At 38.9% G+C, this 15,580-nt stretch overlaps 1 protein-coding gene across 2 annotated transcripts in view; it reads left to right on the top strand.

Annotated features, from left to right (window-relative positions):
* Window positions 1–15,580, top strand: part of ntrk2a (neurotrophic tyrosine kinase, receptor, type 2a) — a 118,877-nt gene that overhangs the window by 89,613 nt on the left and 13,684 nt on the right. Inside the window, exons 15-18 of one of the 2 annotated variants that reach the window (XM_005452057.4) lie at window positions 2,233–2,363; window positions 6,848–7,020; window positions 7,249–7,404; window positions 7,741–7,831. In XM_005452057.4, the coding sequence (XP_005452114.1) occupies window positions 2,233–2,363; window positions 6,848–7,020; window positions 7,249–7,404; window positions 7,741–7,831 (551 nt within the window). The remainder of the gene's footprint in view (window positions 1–2,232; window positions 2,364–6,847; window positions 7,021–7,248; window positions 7,405–7,740; window positions 7,832–15,580) is intronic. The other variant, XM_003446114.5, reaches the window with a different exon arrangement.

Genomic DNA, 15,580 nt, shown 5'->3' with positions numbered 1-15,580 from the left:
CGTGTCATAGCAAGAATTTACGAGTGTATAATTGCCTTAAGCAAAACAAAAGTATCATGTGGTCTTGAGCTCATATTTGATGCTTTTGAATATCTGATGCAGACCAGCTGTGTGTTTCTCTTTTCTCCGTAGGTCTGCAGTTACAGTATTGGGTTAGGGTGGACCTCAGTAGCTTACAGTGTCGATCGATGCAGCTTCTTCAGAGTCTAGCTGAGCTTTAATGTGATATTCTGAGTGGACAGCTTTTCTTCAAATGCACCTCTTAATCACATCACACATAAATCTCAGCTCTTGGTGTGTGTGTGTGTATGTGTGTGTGTGTGTCTAAAAGCGTGTGTGTATGTATGCATTTGTATTCAGGACCTAAACGAGCACAGGTATTACAGGATAACGTGTTTCTCTGCATGCAGACAGACATGGAGCACATTTGGCTGGCGATCAAAAGACGGGGCTTAACTAGGTTACTGTAAGGTCACGAGGCTGTTAATCATTCTGCAGGATAAAACCTTGTACCATAACCGGCGAGATGCCAATTTTTTTATTTTATTTTATTTTTTTGAGAAATCAGCTGGCGTGGATTCGCGAGTTACTTAGCAACAGAGAGCAGAGTTGTCGACTCTGATCCAACTGTGGATGAGCAGAAGGCAGGAAGAGGTTAGATGCATGAAGCAAGCGGAGAGACACGTTTTTCAAATTTACATTACTGTAAAAACTGTGTTGAAATCGTAGAAGACAAAAAAGAAGGAATTTGCTTATTTACTTTTGCGTTTATATGATGCATAAATAAAGACATAAAATATGTATGCAGTAGAAAAAGATCCCCAGATATACAGTAGATACAGTTATGAGCCTTTTTTGGCTTCAAAATGAAACTGGATGAGGGGTGAAAAGAAGAGGAATCTATCTGCATGTGGATTGTGAGTGACAGAAACCATTTATTTTAACATCCTTTTCCCTTTAGAAAAACCACGGGGTTAACATGCCCCGCAGCTGTGCTTTTTGTTCAAAAAGGAGGAAAATCCGCAGCTTCGGATTAACAGGGATAAATTGTTACATGAGTAAAGGTTATTTTAAAAGAAAACTGACAAGTTTCAGCTGATACTCCAATGTGATACTCCAAACACAAGGTCCAGAAAACAAGAAGCAACTGGGCATTTTAGAGAAGAGTAAAAATAGATTCAATTGCTCTTGTAAATACTGGGTACTTACTGGGTAATAGTGCTGAAAGAAAGTCGGTGACGAGAACATTGCTCTTACAGTGTAATTACAGACTAATAAGTGTAGAAAAGCCACACTTTATATTGCAGACCTCATGCCTCATCAAGGCTGTGTGTTATGCGGTCTGTACTTTTACTCATTAGCAGACGTTACTGCAGCTTGTGGGAGAAAATACAATTTAAAGGAAGGGAGGTTTATTACAAAGACGCTGCGTGGATTTATTACCACATGTCTTCATGTGTGATAGGAGAAAATGATTGGATGATACTTGTCCTGAACTACAGCAGCTCATAGTGGGCACACTGCAAATATACTGCTCTCAAGCACAGCTACGCTAGGTCGCAATTGTTATCCAAGGTGGCAAAGGAATTTGAAAGTCAGGCTATCATATGACTTCTAGAACTATGGAGCGAATTGTTTATGTCCGATAAGGTGTTTATTTCCTTTAAGGACTGAGCAAGAATAATAGTTTTGCCACATATGCACTACAAAGATGCTATATTACCACATGCTATCAAATCAACATTCAAATGTCTTCTTTTTGTGTAAAATCAGATGTCTTATGATGCAGTTTTCCTTTCTTTGAGTGAAATCAAACACCACAAAAGAAATGACACCACACGGACTCACTGCATGAGCTGAAGTCATTAAAGTATAAATGGCGTGCGATCAAAGCATCAATCCTACTTTCCATCATCACTTCCAGCTCCATGTTTTTATTTGTGTACTTCAGCTTGATTTACAGTTTATCTTTTTCTGGGCCAAACAAGCACTTTTGGCTTGTTTTTCCCTCCCATTAAGCCAGCTTTCTTCTTATTGGCTGCCCATCACAAACAGAAGGTTTAAGCAGCAGGTTGGTGGGCTGTGAGCTAAGATTAGAAAAGCTCCCTAAAACTGAGCATTTGGGGCAATAGAAAAGAAACGAGGAAAAAAGATTACCCCCCTCCCCAATTTATATGCATGTGTTTGTAACTTGTACTAAAAAGTTTTCCTCTTCATCTTCTCATTCTACAGTTGTCCAGCATATTAAAAGACATAACATTGTGCTGAAGAGAGAGCTGGGAGAGGGAGCCTTTGGAAAAGTCTTCCTGGCTGAGTGTTATAACCTTTCACCTGACCAGGAGAAGATACTGGTGGCCGTCAAGGTAATGTTGAAGTCCTAAAATTCCTAAGAAACATTTTTATAAATCAGAGAATTAGACTAATTAATTTCATATTGACTCCAGGGATTGTAGTGAAAACACAAACTTCTTTTTGTAGCTTTTACAAACCAAAGCCCAGAAATGTATCCTGTGTGCAGTAAAACAAATGGGTCAAGTTTCAACATGAGATATTTTTGAAAACTGCTGGTCCTACAGAACGATTGATCATGTCAAAATAAAGCTCCTAAATGGCATTATTGAAGGTGAAATTATTTTTCTGTTCCACAGTATTCAGAATTGACATCTGATACATGAAATACATTGAAAATATTGAACTGGTTCCTGAAATAGATCCATGGTATTTTGAAATAAAATCCCTCACATGGTGTCAGCACGGTATTGAGAATCCATGTTGGCCTCCATTTCCTGTGCTATTGTTAGAAAGTCCCTCTTTTCAAGGGTTTCTCTGCAAGAATAAGGTGGAATTACACTCAAAAACCGCTGACTTCCGGGGTCAAATTGAATGGTTTCCTAGGGAGCATCGCATCTATGTGTCCATCGGTCTCTCCATCTAGGCTGCTTTTTCTGCTGTTCTGCAGAGAAACAGGATCTGAATGGTGAAGAACTTCTCATTAACTATACATGACCTGTGAAAGAGCCCCCTCTGCCCCTGTCCTCCTCTGCCCCACACTTCCTCTGTCCTCCACACCTCCAGCTCTCACCTGCAGTCTTTTATTTTCTCTCTCCTCAGTCGTCATCCTGACACTTGCCTCTTCTCAAATCCTACACCTTCTTTTCTCTTCCTACATTTCCTGTTTGGTCCCGGCTTAGCCCTGAACCACCTGCTGATGTATGCTGCCAGCTTAGCGTTGGTTTAGACTGAACACACTTCAAAACACAGACCTGGAAATCGTGGACAGCAGCACAGTTCTTGGTTGTAGAACACGATGCTTCATTTTGCTGGCTGCATGTCAAATCTGGTCAAATGTAGGGGGGGGAAATGAACAATTCTCAGATTTCCACGTATGCAGTTACACCATTGAATGTTCTTTCTAAATGACAGCAGATTTGTTTTTAATTAACTAATTGACGACCTGCATACGTCAGCGTCAGTGATCCTGCTGCCAATACACTGCAATAACACAAAGTGCTGAAGGGTGATGAAAAGAGACTTTCAACAGTACTATCTCCATCCATCCATCCATCCATCCATCCATCCATCCATCCATATTGCTATAGTTGTACATATACATATGGCATAACTTGAAACTAAAATAAAAAAAACAGTCTCGTGAAGGAGATGCTTAGAAATCCAAATAAAGATGTGCATCGTTTCTGTTTGCAAATAAATATGTTGTCACTTCTTACCAGCTGCTTTTAATTAAAAGAAGGAGACATCAAATTAATACAGACTATTCCTCGAGGTTTTCTAGGCAAATCAAATCCCACGAGATGTTTGAACACTCAGGAGGATACACACATCTGATCTGATCACTTGAAAACAAGAGTGCTGAGAATCTGTTGTAATGACTGGATTTTAGAAACAAATTTGATTTGCCTGTGAGAGCTGTCAGTGTATTTAATTCAATCCCTGGCCAAAAATTATGGACTCGCCACACTTTGATGAAGTTCATTCAGCTTTTTTCCCCTTTTTTCTTTGAACTTTCTTAGAAATGAACAAATCATCTGACATGCAACCCCATTTCATAAATGAGTATTTAAATGGTTTGCTTTAGCTCGCTGTAAACAAGCTTCTCTTTCTGTGTTAGTGCTGGTTTTCTTTCGGCTTTTCAGTATGAAATCCCATTTCATTCCGCTGATTTCTCACAGTTGTATCACAAGCGTGAACTCCTATTTCTGCCAATTTGTTTTTTCCGTGTTTTGTCTTTGCATTTTTTTGTTTTCCAGACATATTGCTTTGAGTTTTCTGTCATTCTGTGTTGTCTATATTTGCTACAGATTTTATAAACCACAATCTCCTTCATGAAGGCGCCGTATAATCCTTTCCATTGTTTGAGTAGACACCTCCCTTGTTGGAGGCCATGCTTCCTTTCAGTCAGCCAGGTGTAGCAGCAGCTTGTTAAGGCCCTCAAACTCTTTCTTTTAACTGCAGACTATTTTGCATATTTAAATTTGCACAGGTATTTGCTTTAGAAATGCAAATTGCGAGGAGTTTCAATACTTCTTTCCTCAGCAATCAGTGATTTCATCCTGCAAATGTGGTGATTCCATCATTTCTGCCAACAGTTATAATTATTGTGTCCTGTAATTCCACTGTACAGAATAAAGGGGAAAGGACATGGATTATGAGGAATGCACTTCCTTTATGATAAACCGTGCTGTGCTTATATTGCTCTCTGTGAGTCATGCTACATTACAGGAACAGGTTCTCATTTGTATACCACATTACAATGACCTACACACACTAATAGAGCTTAATGGGCCTGGATTTTAGGGTTGTCTATCAATCAATCCGTCATCCATAATACAGAAGCAAGTTTTACTGTTACTGTATATTAAACACTGAGTTGCCATCGATCAGAGGATAATTGTAACAAGTGCACATAAAAAAAATATGCATGTGCACATGCACGCAGGCAAGCTCATGCAAACACATTTACGCTCCTGCATCCCATCAGTCATGAACCCTGAGCACTTTCAATAATGTTCCCTTCACGCATGTATATGAGTCACCACATTTGTGAGCTGGAGGTTGTTGATTGCTTTTTATTTGTCCATGGACCTGAATGTGCTCAGACTGGATGACTAACAGTGCAGTGTTATGAGTTTTAGCATGGGAATTAATGCAGCTTTCAGTACAGAAAGTCACACCGTGATTTGTAATACTCCCAGGCTCACAGGAAAGTCAGTATTTTTCCTAAACTCAACATTAATATGTTTGGCTCAATACAATGATTAATACTGGTCGCAGTGGTCATTTGATACTGATTGAGACCAGAAGTGCAGTGAATAACATTTTTTTTCCTCTTTAAGTTCATTTTTCTTTTCCAGTTTTTTTTAAGGAGCACACAGTACAGTACATCATAGATCAGACTCCAGGGAGTCATCGTCAGTCAAACTGGGATAATGAGGAAAATTGTCCATGCTCCATGTTTTGTGCGCATCTCTTAAGAAGTCACTTTTTGCACAGATTTATAAATTGTAAAAGCTTCATTAGAAGTTAATAGATCATTACAGATAAGTTATAAACCATGCTAAGAACAAAGTCTGGGCTTTCAGCATCACATTCATCGCCTCTTATTACCTCCTGCTGGTTTCTTTCAGAGTGAGGAACAGCTGTGTTTATTTGTGGCTTTCAAACATTCAGAACTGCACTGATATGAAAAACCACACCAATAAATATAACTGGCAACCTCAAAGCTGGTTTTAATAGCTTTTCATTGACCTACACAGCTTCAGTCTTCATTTCTAGCCATTATTAATTCTATTAATTATGAACTATAAAACTGATCACATTGAATATAACAGTTAAAGGTCCTGCAAAGACATCTGAGGAAAGTCAGTCAACTCACATATCCTATGCATATTCTCACGTTACACGGTGAGATAGGGGCACAGACATTCATATACACTATCTATACTGTAATAATCATCTTCTTGCAGTATCACCTTACAGTCTGCAGTGTACTTGATCATGCCTCTGTTTCACAGTACATTATTGGTTGAATGTAAGTGCTTAAGGTTGAAGTCTGTCTAATATTCTTGCATTTTAGTGCTTTTGATGAAAGGTCAGAGGTCATCTCATTCAGCTTTTTCTAAGTCAGCGCTCCTGTACACCTGTATTTGTAGTCGTAGGTTCTACCTGCAATGCGTGTGCACAGGCACACTCGCCACACGCTCATAGCTCATGTATATCTGTATCATATACTGTAGGAAGACAATCAATTATTCATGTAGGACAAGAGAAACTTTTCTATATTTTTCTTCTTATATGTGAAATTAATACACACCCCGTATCACTTTCATTTCCTGTAACTCGCCCCCAAACACACACACAGTCATTCACTTTCACTGTCATTCTCTCGCTTTCACATACACTCTCTGTCATGGATGCTTGTATTACACAACCTCCCTGACAGATTTCCTGATTCATGGAAGGGAGACAAAGATTAGTTTCAAAGGGAACAGGGGAACATAATGAATGTAAACAGTGCTGTACTTTGTAATGGCTAGCATTAATATAAAATGTCCCCATCCTTTTCCTGCTCTGCTGTCATATCGGTCCTTGTTTGGTGCCAGTAATTTCACACTGTTTGTGCCGTGTTGCTGTAACTCACTTTTATACGCACTTTTGTATTGTTTTTTTCACACAGTGGACCTCGGCCAAATAAACTGGAGGAGAATGAATCCACTATGAAAATGACCAATTGGCAGAAGTGTATGTGGTATAATGTGTGAGGTTTTGATTTGTCACTTTATTAAAATGTCACTTGTCTGTGTGTGTGTGTGTGTTTGTGTGTGTGCAGACACTTAAAGAGGCCAGTGAAAATGCCAGGAAGGATTTCCACCGTGAGGCTGAGCTGCTGACGAACCTTCAGCATGAGCACATTGTCACTTTCTACGGAGTGTGCGTGGAGAGCGACCCGCTCATTATGGTGTTTGAGTACATGAAACACGGTGACCTCAACAAGTTCCTCAGGCATGACTCTCTTCTTCATTATGTAAAATGGCAAATGGCAAAATGAAAAATGTGTATTTCTCTAAAGAGTTTTTATGAAAAATGAGCGATCAAACAATTAAAGATTAGGAAGCTTGCGATTGCTAATCCAGCTTAATCTTCTGCATACTCTCTATTAGAGGGACGCAAAACATCATACGTGGTTGATACATGGCTGAAAAGACAAATGATACATTGTTTCCCTCACAGGGCTCATGGTCCAGATGCAGTTTTGATGGCAGAGGGCCAGACCACCAGACCTGTGGAGCTGACCCAGTCTCAAATGCTTCACATTGCCCAGCAGATAGCATCTGGCATGGTCTACCTGGCATCACAACACTTTGTGCACCGTGACCTGGCCACAAGGTTTGTAACATACTCCGTTAATGCACATCGTGTTCCTTGTTCCTAACAGATGCCAGATGTGTCATTAAACAGGAACTTTCATTCTGATCCTTCAGGAATTTATCTTAAACTCATAATGACTGAGTGTGAACAATCGCTAATACCACCTAAAAACATCTAACAAAGAGGACTGTAGCTATTAGCGGAACCAGTAAAGTAATCAGCTAGAGATAATCTGTCAAACAGTCATGGTAATAACCATATAATAAGCTATATGGTTGTAGTTTAACACCCTTCATTTGAACTCAGCAATGTGAAACATCTATATTGAGTCTCACTGTGTTTGTTGTCCAAAAGGAACTGCCTGGTGGGTGAGAACCTGCTGGTAAAGATTGGAGACTTTGGCATGTCAAGAGATGTCTACAGCACTGACTACTACAGGGTAGGTGTATGTGTCGATATCTTTTCAGGCCTTTCTTTCAGCCTCCCCTTCCTCCCTGCTGCATGGGTGCCTCTCCGCTACTCCCCTGCATGGGCATGACTGATGGACGTGGGGGTTTGAGTAAGACACTGGCAGGGATAGGTTAACTCAACAGAAGGAGTTGGAAATGGTTAGCATGTTTGATTAGGTGAGTTCATGGGGTGTTAAATTTGCTTTAAATAACTAAAAAAGTACGGGTAAAAGGAATGCATTTAAAAAGATCCTTGTTCTGTGTTTTTGAGCATTTTTGTGTACTCCAGGGATATTTAGAAGTTTTTCTTGCTGTGCTTGGATAACTCAGGGGTACAAAACAAAACTGAAAGTGTGTGTGTTTTTCTTTCTGTAGATAATCTGTTACTTTTCCAAAAGGCCAAAATCTAATCAGTTGTATTGATTGATAGGTAGTTGACTGTCCATTTTTCCTGCCCTTTCTCTCATTCTCTCTGACAAACCAACACAACTGACAGTGACAGAGTAGGAGAGAGAAAGAGGTAGAAGACTGCAGGCATTCAATGGCTAGACAATCGTTTAAAAATTCAGAAAGGTAATAATCTACAAATGATGGATGTATCATTCAGTGACGGTAATTTTGCAGTAATAATTTATCTTGAATAGAAATGCTCAGTATAGTTATGAAAATCTATATTTTTAACTTGCTGGGAAACAAAGTTGTCTTTGCAGTTTGTTCTCTTTCACACGTTCCCTCTAACATACATAATTACACATATATACTTTATAAATTGTAATGTACATGCACTGTATTGGCATGCAGATATAAGAAAACACAAGTATTCTTTCCTGTTTCTCATTAAAAATATTAAAATTGTCTGTAACTACTGGGGCTAAAAAAATGAAGTCAAGTTAGAAGTGTCAGAAACTGCAGTTCCTTTAGTGGCCACTTGAGGCTGCCCACATTAAGTGAGTCTGTTCCCTATTTTCACAACTGTTTGCTGGGCGAGTTCTTTAATTCTTTTTTACAAAGTGCTCTCCAAACCCTAACATTGTGGATAACAGGTGAATTTGGCCGTTTCAGTGCAACTAGCCAAACAATGAAGAACTACCTACTGCTAAAGATACAGATACAGTGAAAGTGGACAATATATCATTGTTGGGTTTTTTTTACCATAAAACTCGTTGTTTATAGCCTGAGGCAGTACAAATGTGACCCCCTTAGACTTAGTTTTAGTGTCCTTGTTTTCCACTGAGATATTGGCTCTCTTACTAGCAAACATAAACTAATGTAAATCAATTAGCTGCAACCAACATCTCGTTCTGTACTGGCACAAGATGGTGCTAACCATGTTATAAAAACTTTAACTTTAAACATGTATTACTTACATCCAGCTCCAAAGCCATTGTTAAATCCATGTCAGTTTTAGGGAATATGGCTCCATAGTGTAAATTAGCTGTGGGCTCTGTGCACTATGGGCTTTATACATGTAGTGTTTCATGTCCACGTTAACTTTATGCATTTAGCTAAATTTGAAAGGTTTGTGTAACTGACTGATTTGCCAGCAATTGCAGAATTATAAACCATTTACTTCTGAGACAATGAAAATAAGTATGTAACTAAAGTTTATTTAAGTGCTTCTCACAGACATTCACAAAGCGCTGTACACAAAAAGAGTAATATAAATAAGAACACTAAGTGCAATAACAGCAAATAACAAGATACAGTAAGACACAATAAAATAAACAGGTTGTTTAATCGTGTCTTTGATCGTGTATGGGGAACAACTAACAAAATGTGAGATTAAGTATGAAAATGGTCATTTTTAAACAGTTAGTGGAATGCTTTTGGTAAATCACTTGAATTAAGAGTAAAACTCTGCAGTTCAATCACATGATGATAGTTTGATTTAAAATCCAGTGGGGTGGTTTACAGATGTATTATCATCCAAATATTTATGAGCCTTTCTATATCTGTGTATGCGCATTGCACCTGTACACTTTATGAGTATAACTTACTAACCAAGCTTGCTAAATTCAAAATATGGTCCTTTTCTGAAGGCTTCCTGAAGACTGTGGCCATCCTTTATATACAGTCTGTGATTTCCTCACAGAAAGCTTCATATACCCACAGAAGTATAAATGCCACATTGCCTGAATTAATCTGTTTTAAAAGAACATAAAAAATGCTCTTTTTTCGAGGTCTTTTATAATGACTGTTGAGATAAAATCAAAATAACAGGTTATATATGGCATCAAATTAAAGATTGGTTTGCTGCTGTGGCATTCTTTTGTGCTATCTCTGTGTGACGACACACAGCAAGCTCCCCGCTCCTCCTCCTTCCTTTCACCCCTCCTCAATAAAGCTAAGTGCTGTGGCTGTAGTCATGGTAACGGCAGAGGGCAGTGGCGGTGGGTCTCTTACTTGGGTCTCCAACGTTTCTCAGGAAGAAAAGTAATCAGAGAAGTTCTGTTTAGTATGCTGAGGCAGTAGTGGAGAAATAGAGGTGGAGAAGGAGTGAGATGTAAGTGTGGGAGATGGAGGCAGGAGGGTGGCAAAGCGATGAAAGGAGAGAAAGGCTTGGAAATAAGGGAGGGGGGAGGGGGGGGTAGCAGGAGAAGAAGAGAAAGAGGGAGGAGAAGGAGTGGGATGCCAGGAAAGAAGAAAACAAGACACAAATAAATATCCAAAAAGAGAGACGAGGCAGTAATAGAGCGATACAGGGGCATACGGCACTGCTTAAGACGACCACGGAGCAGTGTATCAGAGTAAAATGACAAAAAAAGGACAGAGAAGTAGACAGACAGGAGAAAAACAAAAACCAGAATAGAGGCACAGGAGGGTGGAAGGTAAAACATAGTGATTCAGCCGTATTTCAGCATCCAGGAGAGACAGAGGTGTGTGTGTGTGAGTGTGAGTGTGGGGGGACGTGTAGAGTGTAGGGACCCAGTCATGCTCTTGCGTCAGACAAGTGAAGATGAGTCATAGAGGAATTGGAGCCCCCCCCCCACAACCCCATGCCTGTGTGTGTGCGTGTATATGTGCAGGGAAATAGATGCAGAGGCGTAGGACTGAAGGGGCTGTGATGACGTCATTGAATCCCCTGTTACACAATGAACCTGACAGGCGCTTCAGGAGACAGACAGGATGCCTCAAATCAAACCTTGAGCCTTTCCACACAGCCTTTTAGTTCGGTGTGCGTGTGTGTATGTGGGCGTATGGGTGCGTGGGTGGGGCTCGACTCCAACACTACAGCACATTTATTCATTTTCCCCTAAACTGATTTTACGGCCAAATGTGTAGGATGAAAGAAAATTAAGGTTTCATGCCTGACTGTTTTACGCTGCTGACACGGCCTGTAGAGGAACACGGGCAGTGAAGCGGAGCTGACAAATCTCTGAGTAATTTTTTTGGGTAGTGGCTGTTTTTTTTTTTCTACAGAGACAAGCATCGACCTTATGGAGCACCTGGAGAGGTGACAGTGAAACAGTTATCTGTGATTAAGCAAATGTGCATCAAGACAAAACTGCCATTGTATGAGAGGAAGTTATTCAGCTGTATTGTTCATGTACATCATGTGTCATTATTATTATATTATTATTATTACAAAGAAAGAGACTCAATTCCCATACTGTATGGTACGCAATACATTGGTTACCAAGAAATTGATGGGGCAAAGTTTTTTGCCTTCGAACTTATTGTGAAAGAGTGCACACTAACCCAGTCCTATTTATATAGTTGTGTAGAACTAATCGCAACATCACAGGGACTGAAAAGTCAAAAGCAAGGAAAAACAAAAAAACCCAATGATCTAAAGTTTGCATGCTTACATAAGCTGAGACTTCATATCTTCTGGTTAAGAGATCATGTCATTAATGGCTCGATGAGAAAGTTTGCGAGATCACCACGTCACCCAACTTAGTCTCTGGGGACAACAGCCAATAACTGTCCATTTATAAAACTTACTGTAATACAGAAACTCTTTGTTTTTGTTTGTTTCTTTGTCTGCAAATCCCCCCTAGATCATGATCTAGGAAGAATTTGAAACAAAGGTCCCTTAAGGTTCTTATCTATATCGGTTGTTATGCTGCCATCGTGCTAGCGACCACCTAGCAACAGTGACACTTTTTAGCATTTAAGCTCCTATAATGCAGTATTAAAGCAGCCCATTGTTTTAAGTTCAAGACAATAACATCTCATTTATATCCACAAAGGCTGAATTATGCATGATATACTACGACACTATCATGTTGCTTAGCAACCACTTTGCAGTAGGCTAAAGTGACCCATTTTTTAACATTTAAACAACATCTATCGCCCGTTTTTTACTTTTCTCAATGTGATTAAATATATCAGTTCAGCAATAGCTTGGACAAGCCAAACAATACTGTACCATGAGAGCATATTAGTGAAGAGAAGTTAAGTAAAAGGCAAAATCATCGTGCCGATTTTGTCCACATGGTTTGTTTACCTGTGTGAAATCAAAGCCTGTTCAATCCTGGTTGGTGAATCTAACCTGTGATGCCGAAAATCTTGCCTTTTACTTTGGATTTTGCATATGAATATGTAGAAATCTTCTTTGCGAGATTATTTGAATGCTAACACAGACTTTTGCAGGCTTTTTTACTTTCTCATTGTTGTCCTAACAAAACGTCAGTATGTGGCCATTGGGAATTTTTTGACTTGACAATTGCGCGTTGAAGAAGTCCTACCATCGTATTTTCTGCTGGGTTTTTACTCGACATGAGCACCATCACAAAAAATACTTAAGATAAGATAAGATAAGATGGCCTTTATTAGTCCCACAGGTGGGAAATTTGTTTTGTTACAGCAAAAGTGCAAAGTTATGTAGCAGAAATTAGAAAAAAAAAAATACTTAAACTGTAGCTTAAACCTACATGCCATTGGCTTTACTGTATCTGAGCTGGCCAGGAGAGAACCAGCACACAAACACATACCATCACATGTACTTAGACACAGGCATTCTTGAGTTTTTTTCCATGACAGCACAGACAACGATACGGTTCTCTGTGCAAGAGAGAGTGGGCGGGGTTACTCACATAAGCTCCTCCTACATTAAAATCCCATAATGCTTTCTTTTCAACGTGCAGTTGCCATGGATACCACAGCCTCTGGGAGGTCATCACAAAGAACACACATCCCTCCTCTCTGCTGTGTTTTTTCCTCGTCTTTTTGAGGCTTTCCTGGAACACTCAGACAGTGGTCGAGGTGAAATAATGCATATTTATAAGACAGAGACGGAGGGAGACAGGCAGGCGGGCTTAGAGACAGTGAAGGAAGGTGAGAACGATTGAGAGAGATTGAGGGGGAGAGAGATAAGGGAGCAGGAAAGAAGACAAAGACTGATGACGAAGCCACTGACAGCAAAGACAAAACACAGAATGAGCCGATGACAGAGAGAAATGCAGCAACTAGGCGTAGGTAAAAAATCTTAGAAAGCATGTTTGGTCTTCAGACTGATCCACTGTAAACACGACTTTCTTAATATTTGATGACCCCCTCCTCGCAGTGACAGGAAGACTCAGTCTGAGGCTTTCCTTTCCTGCTCTTTCATGTGTTTTCTCTCCTCTGTTTTCTATTTAATTCAGCCCTGTTGGTGCCCTTTTGAAGTGACTGCCCTTCACTTTGTTCCTCATTGTCTCGCCAATGAACACACACAAATACAACAAACATAAAAGGAGAGATGTTGCGCAGCAGTTCAAGAGGCCCGTATTAATATTTCAGAGCATCAGGGGAAATGATCAGTCATGATGAATAACATAAAAAGACTAATGGATATAATGAAATATATAAAAACTATCAATAGAGTAGAACGGAAAAATCTCCCCGACAAAGCAAGTAATAACAACGCTGCTCGACTTAACTGCAAATCCTTTGTTGATGCACGCATGAGTGATTTTTATTCATAAAAAAACAAAAATAAACTAACGAACAATAAAACATATACAGAGAAAAATGAATTTCAGACAGTTTCCAATGAGTAGGAAATTATACAGAGCCATTATGTTCTCATTTTGTTTAATGTTGTTGGCGTAATTGTTGGTTAGTTTGCAGCACATTTATTCTAATGTTAATCTTCCAAGTGCAATAATAAATAGAGCTGTGTTTGGTTAGAAATGACACTGGTTTTTTTGTTGGTTTTAGGTTTTTTTTTTACAGTCTAAACAGATTATTAACACATTATGTTAGTGTTGTTGCTGCTCATAAAATGCCTTCTTGGCAATCCTCCTTTCTTCCATTAATGATCTACAGCACCATGTAGCACATTACAGTCACTAACAAACAGTTTGGTTATTTGAACACACTTTCAGAGGTAGGTGTTATATAAGCTCAGCCTACACCCTTTCAGTTTGCCATTTGAGTTCCTGTGATGAACATTAAATGAATTTTTAAAAAAAACAAGTTTGGAAGTTCCTCAGTTATCTGCATGATGGGCAAAAATTCAGAAAAAAAAATTGATTTTAGGCTGAATTCAAGAACATTCTAGATTTTTCATCATTTTTATTGCACTAAAGGGTAAGACTGTGACAGTGAAGAGCACAATGCACCAAGGTCTATGAGGGGCCTGCAAACCAAAATTCAATCTTTCACTCATGTATGCATTTTCTAACACAGGAAGTTAAGCAGGAAGTCACTCTTCAAAGCGCTGGATGACTATCCAAATATATTATAATACACTGGACAAATTCGAAGAGAGACTACAGACTTTTTTTCTTCAAAGGTTTATAAAGAACTCGGTGATCAAATTCAAACCTTTACTGGAGTTTTGAACTATAGAAGCAGCGATTAAGGGCAGAGTTCAATCGAATGGTGGATTAAATTTATTTAATGAGCTCCTTTTAAAAAAATATTCAGTATGTTGATTTGCCACGAATTCAAAGAGTTTCAGAACCAGCAGAATAACCATGCACTTTCAACACGAGGAGGCAAAGGGGTATAGTCAACAATGCAGGAATGCATAACCCAGATAAGAGTGGCATTTGTGAAAGTGACTTTGGTATTGATGAATACAGACCCCGGTCGGTTGGAGACAATAATGTCCTACACAGTACATATAGTTGTGGTTGTGCAAGTCAAAGGATAAAGTGAGAAATTTATCTTTTGACTCGCGTGTATGTCCAGAGGTAGACTGAGACATTAGTTCAAACCAGGATTTCATTCCAGACAACTCTGGACATGCAAACCATCACACTGCTAATTATGCTGGCTATAATCCAGCTGTTGTTCTGATATCCAGGTTTCATTATCAAATTATTATGACCAAAAGGTTTCATTTTAATTATATCATTGTGATATCTTTTAGAGATTTTGGGAGGAAAAAGGAAAATTATTATTATTACTCAAATTAATTTTTAAGCAGAAACACTAAAGGAAGGTGGAGAGTATGTGTCACCATAACTGTACAAAACGCAGTGCAAAAAGAGAAATTATTAAGCTATTATGCTGCATTTGTTCACAACATGATGTCGAAATGTAAAGTAATGTAAAATTAGCTCAAATTTCCCAGTTAAAAATTCCATCATCCATCCATGATGGATGATGGATCCATGCACCAGTGTTCATGTTGCCAGCAAATTTAGTTTTAGTCATACATTTAGTCTTTTTCACTAAAACATCTTATAGTTTTATTACTCTAATTTTATTCAAATAAACATCATAAGATTACATTGAAAAGTATATTTTATTTGACTAAAGTATGAAGTATAAAAGCTTGTTGTGTTTTTACCCATGAGAGTTGCTCCACA

Source organism: Oreochromis niloticus, linkage group LG12, assembly GCF_001858045.2.
Source record: "Oreochromis niloticus isolate F11D_XX linkage group LG12, O_niloticus_UMD_NMBU, whole genome shotgun sequence".
NCBI lineage: Eukaryota > Metazoa > Chordata > Actinopteri > Cichliformes > Cichlidae > Oreochromis > Oreochromis niloticus.
This window is presented reverse-complemented; position numbering and strand designations above follow the sequence as displayed.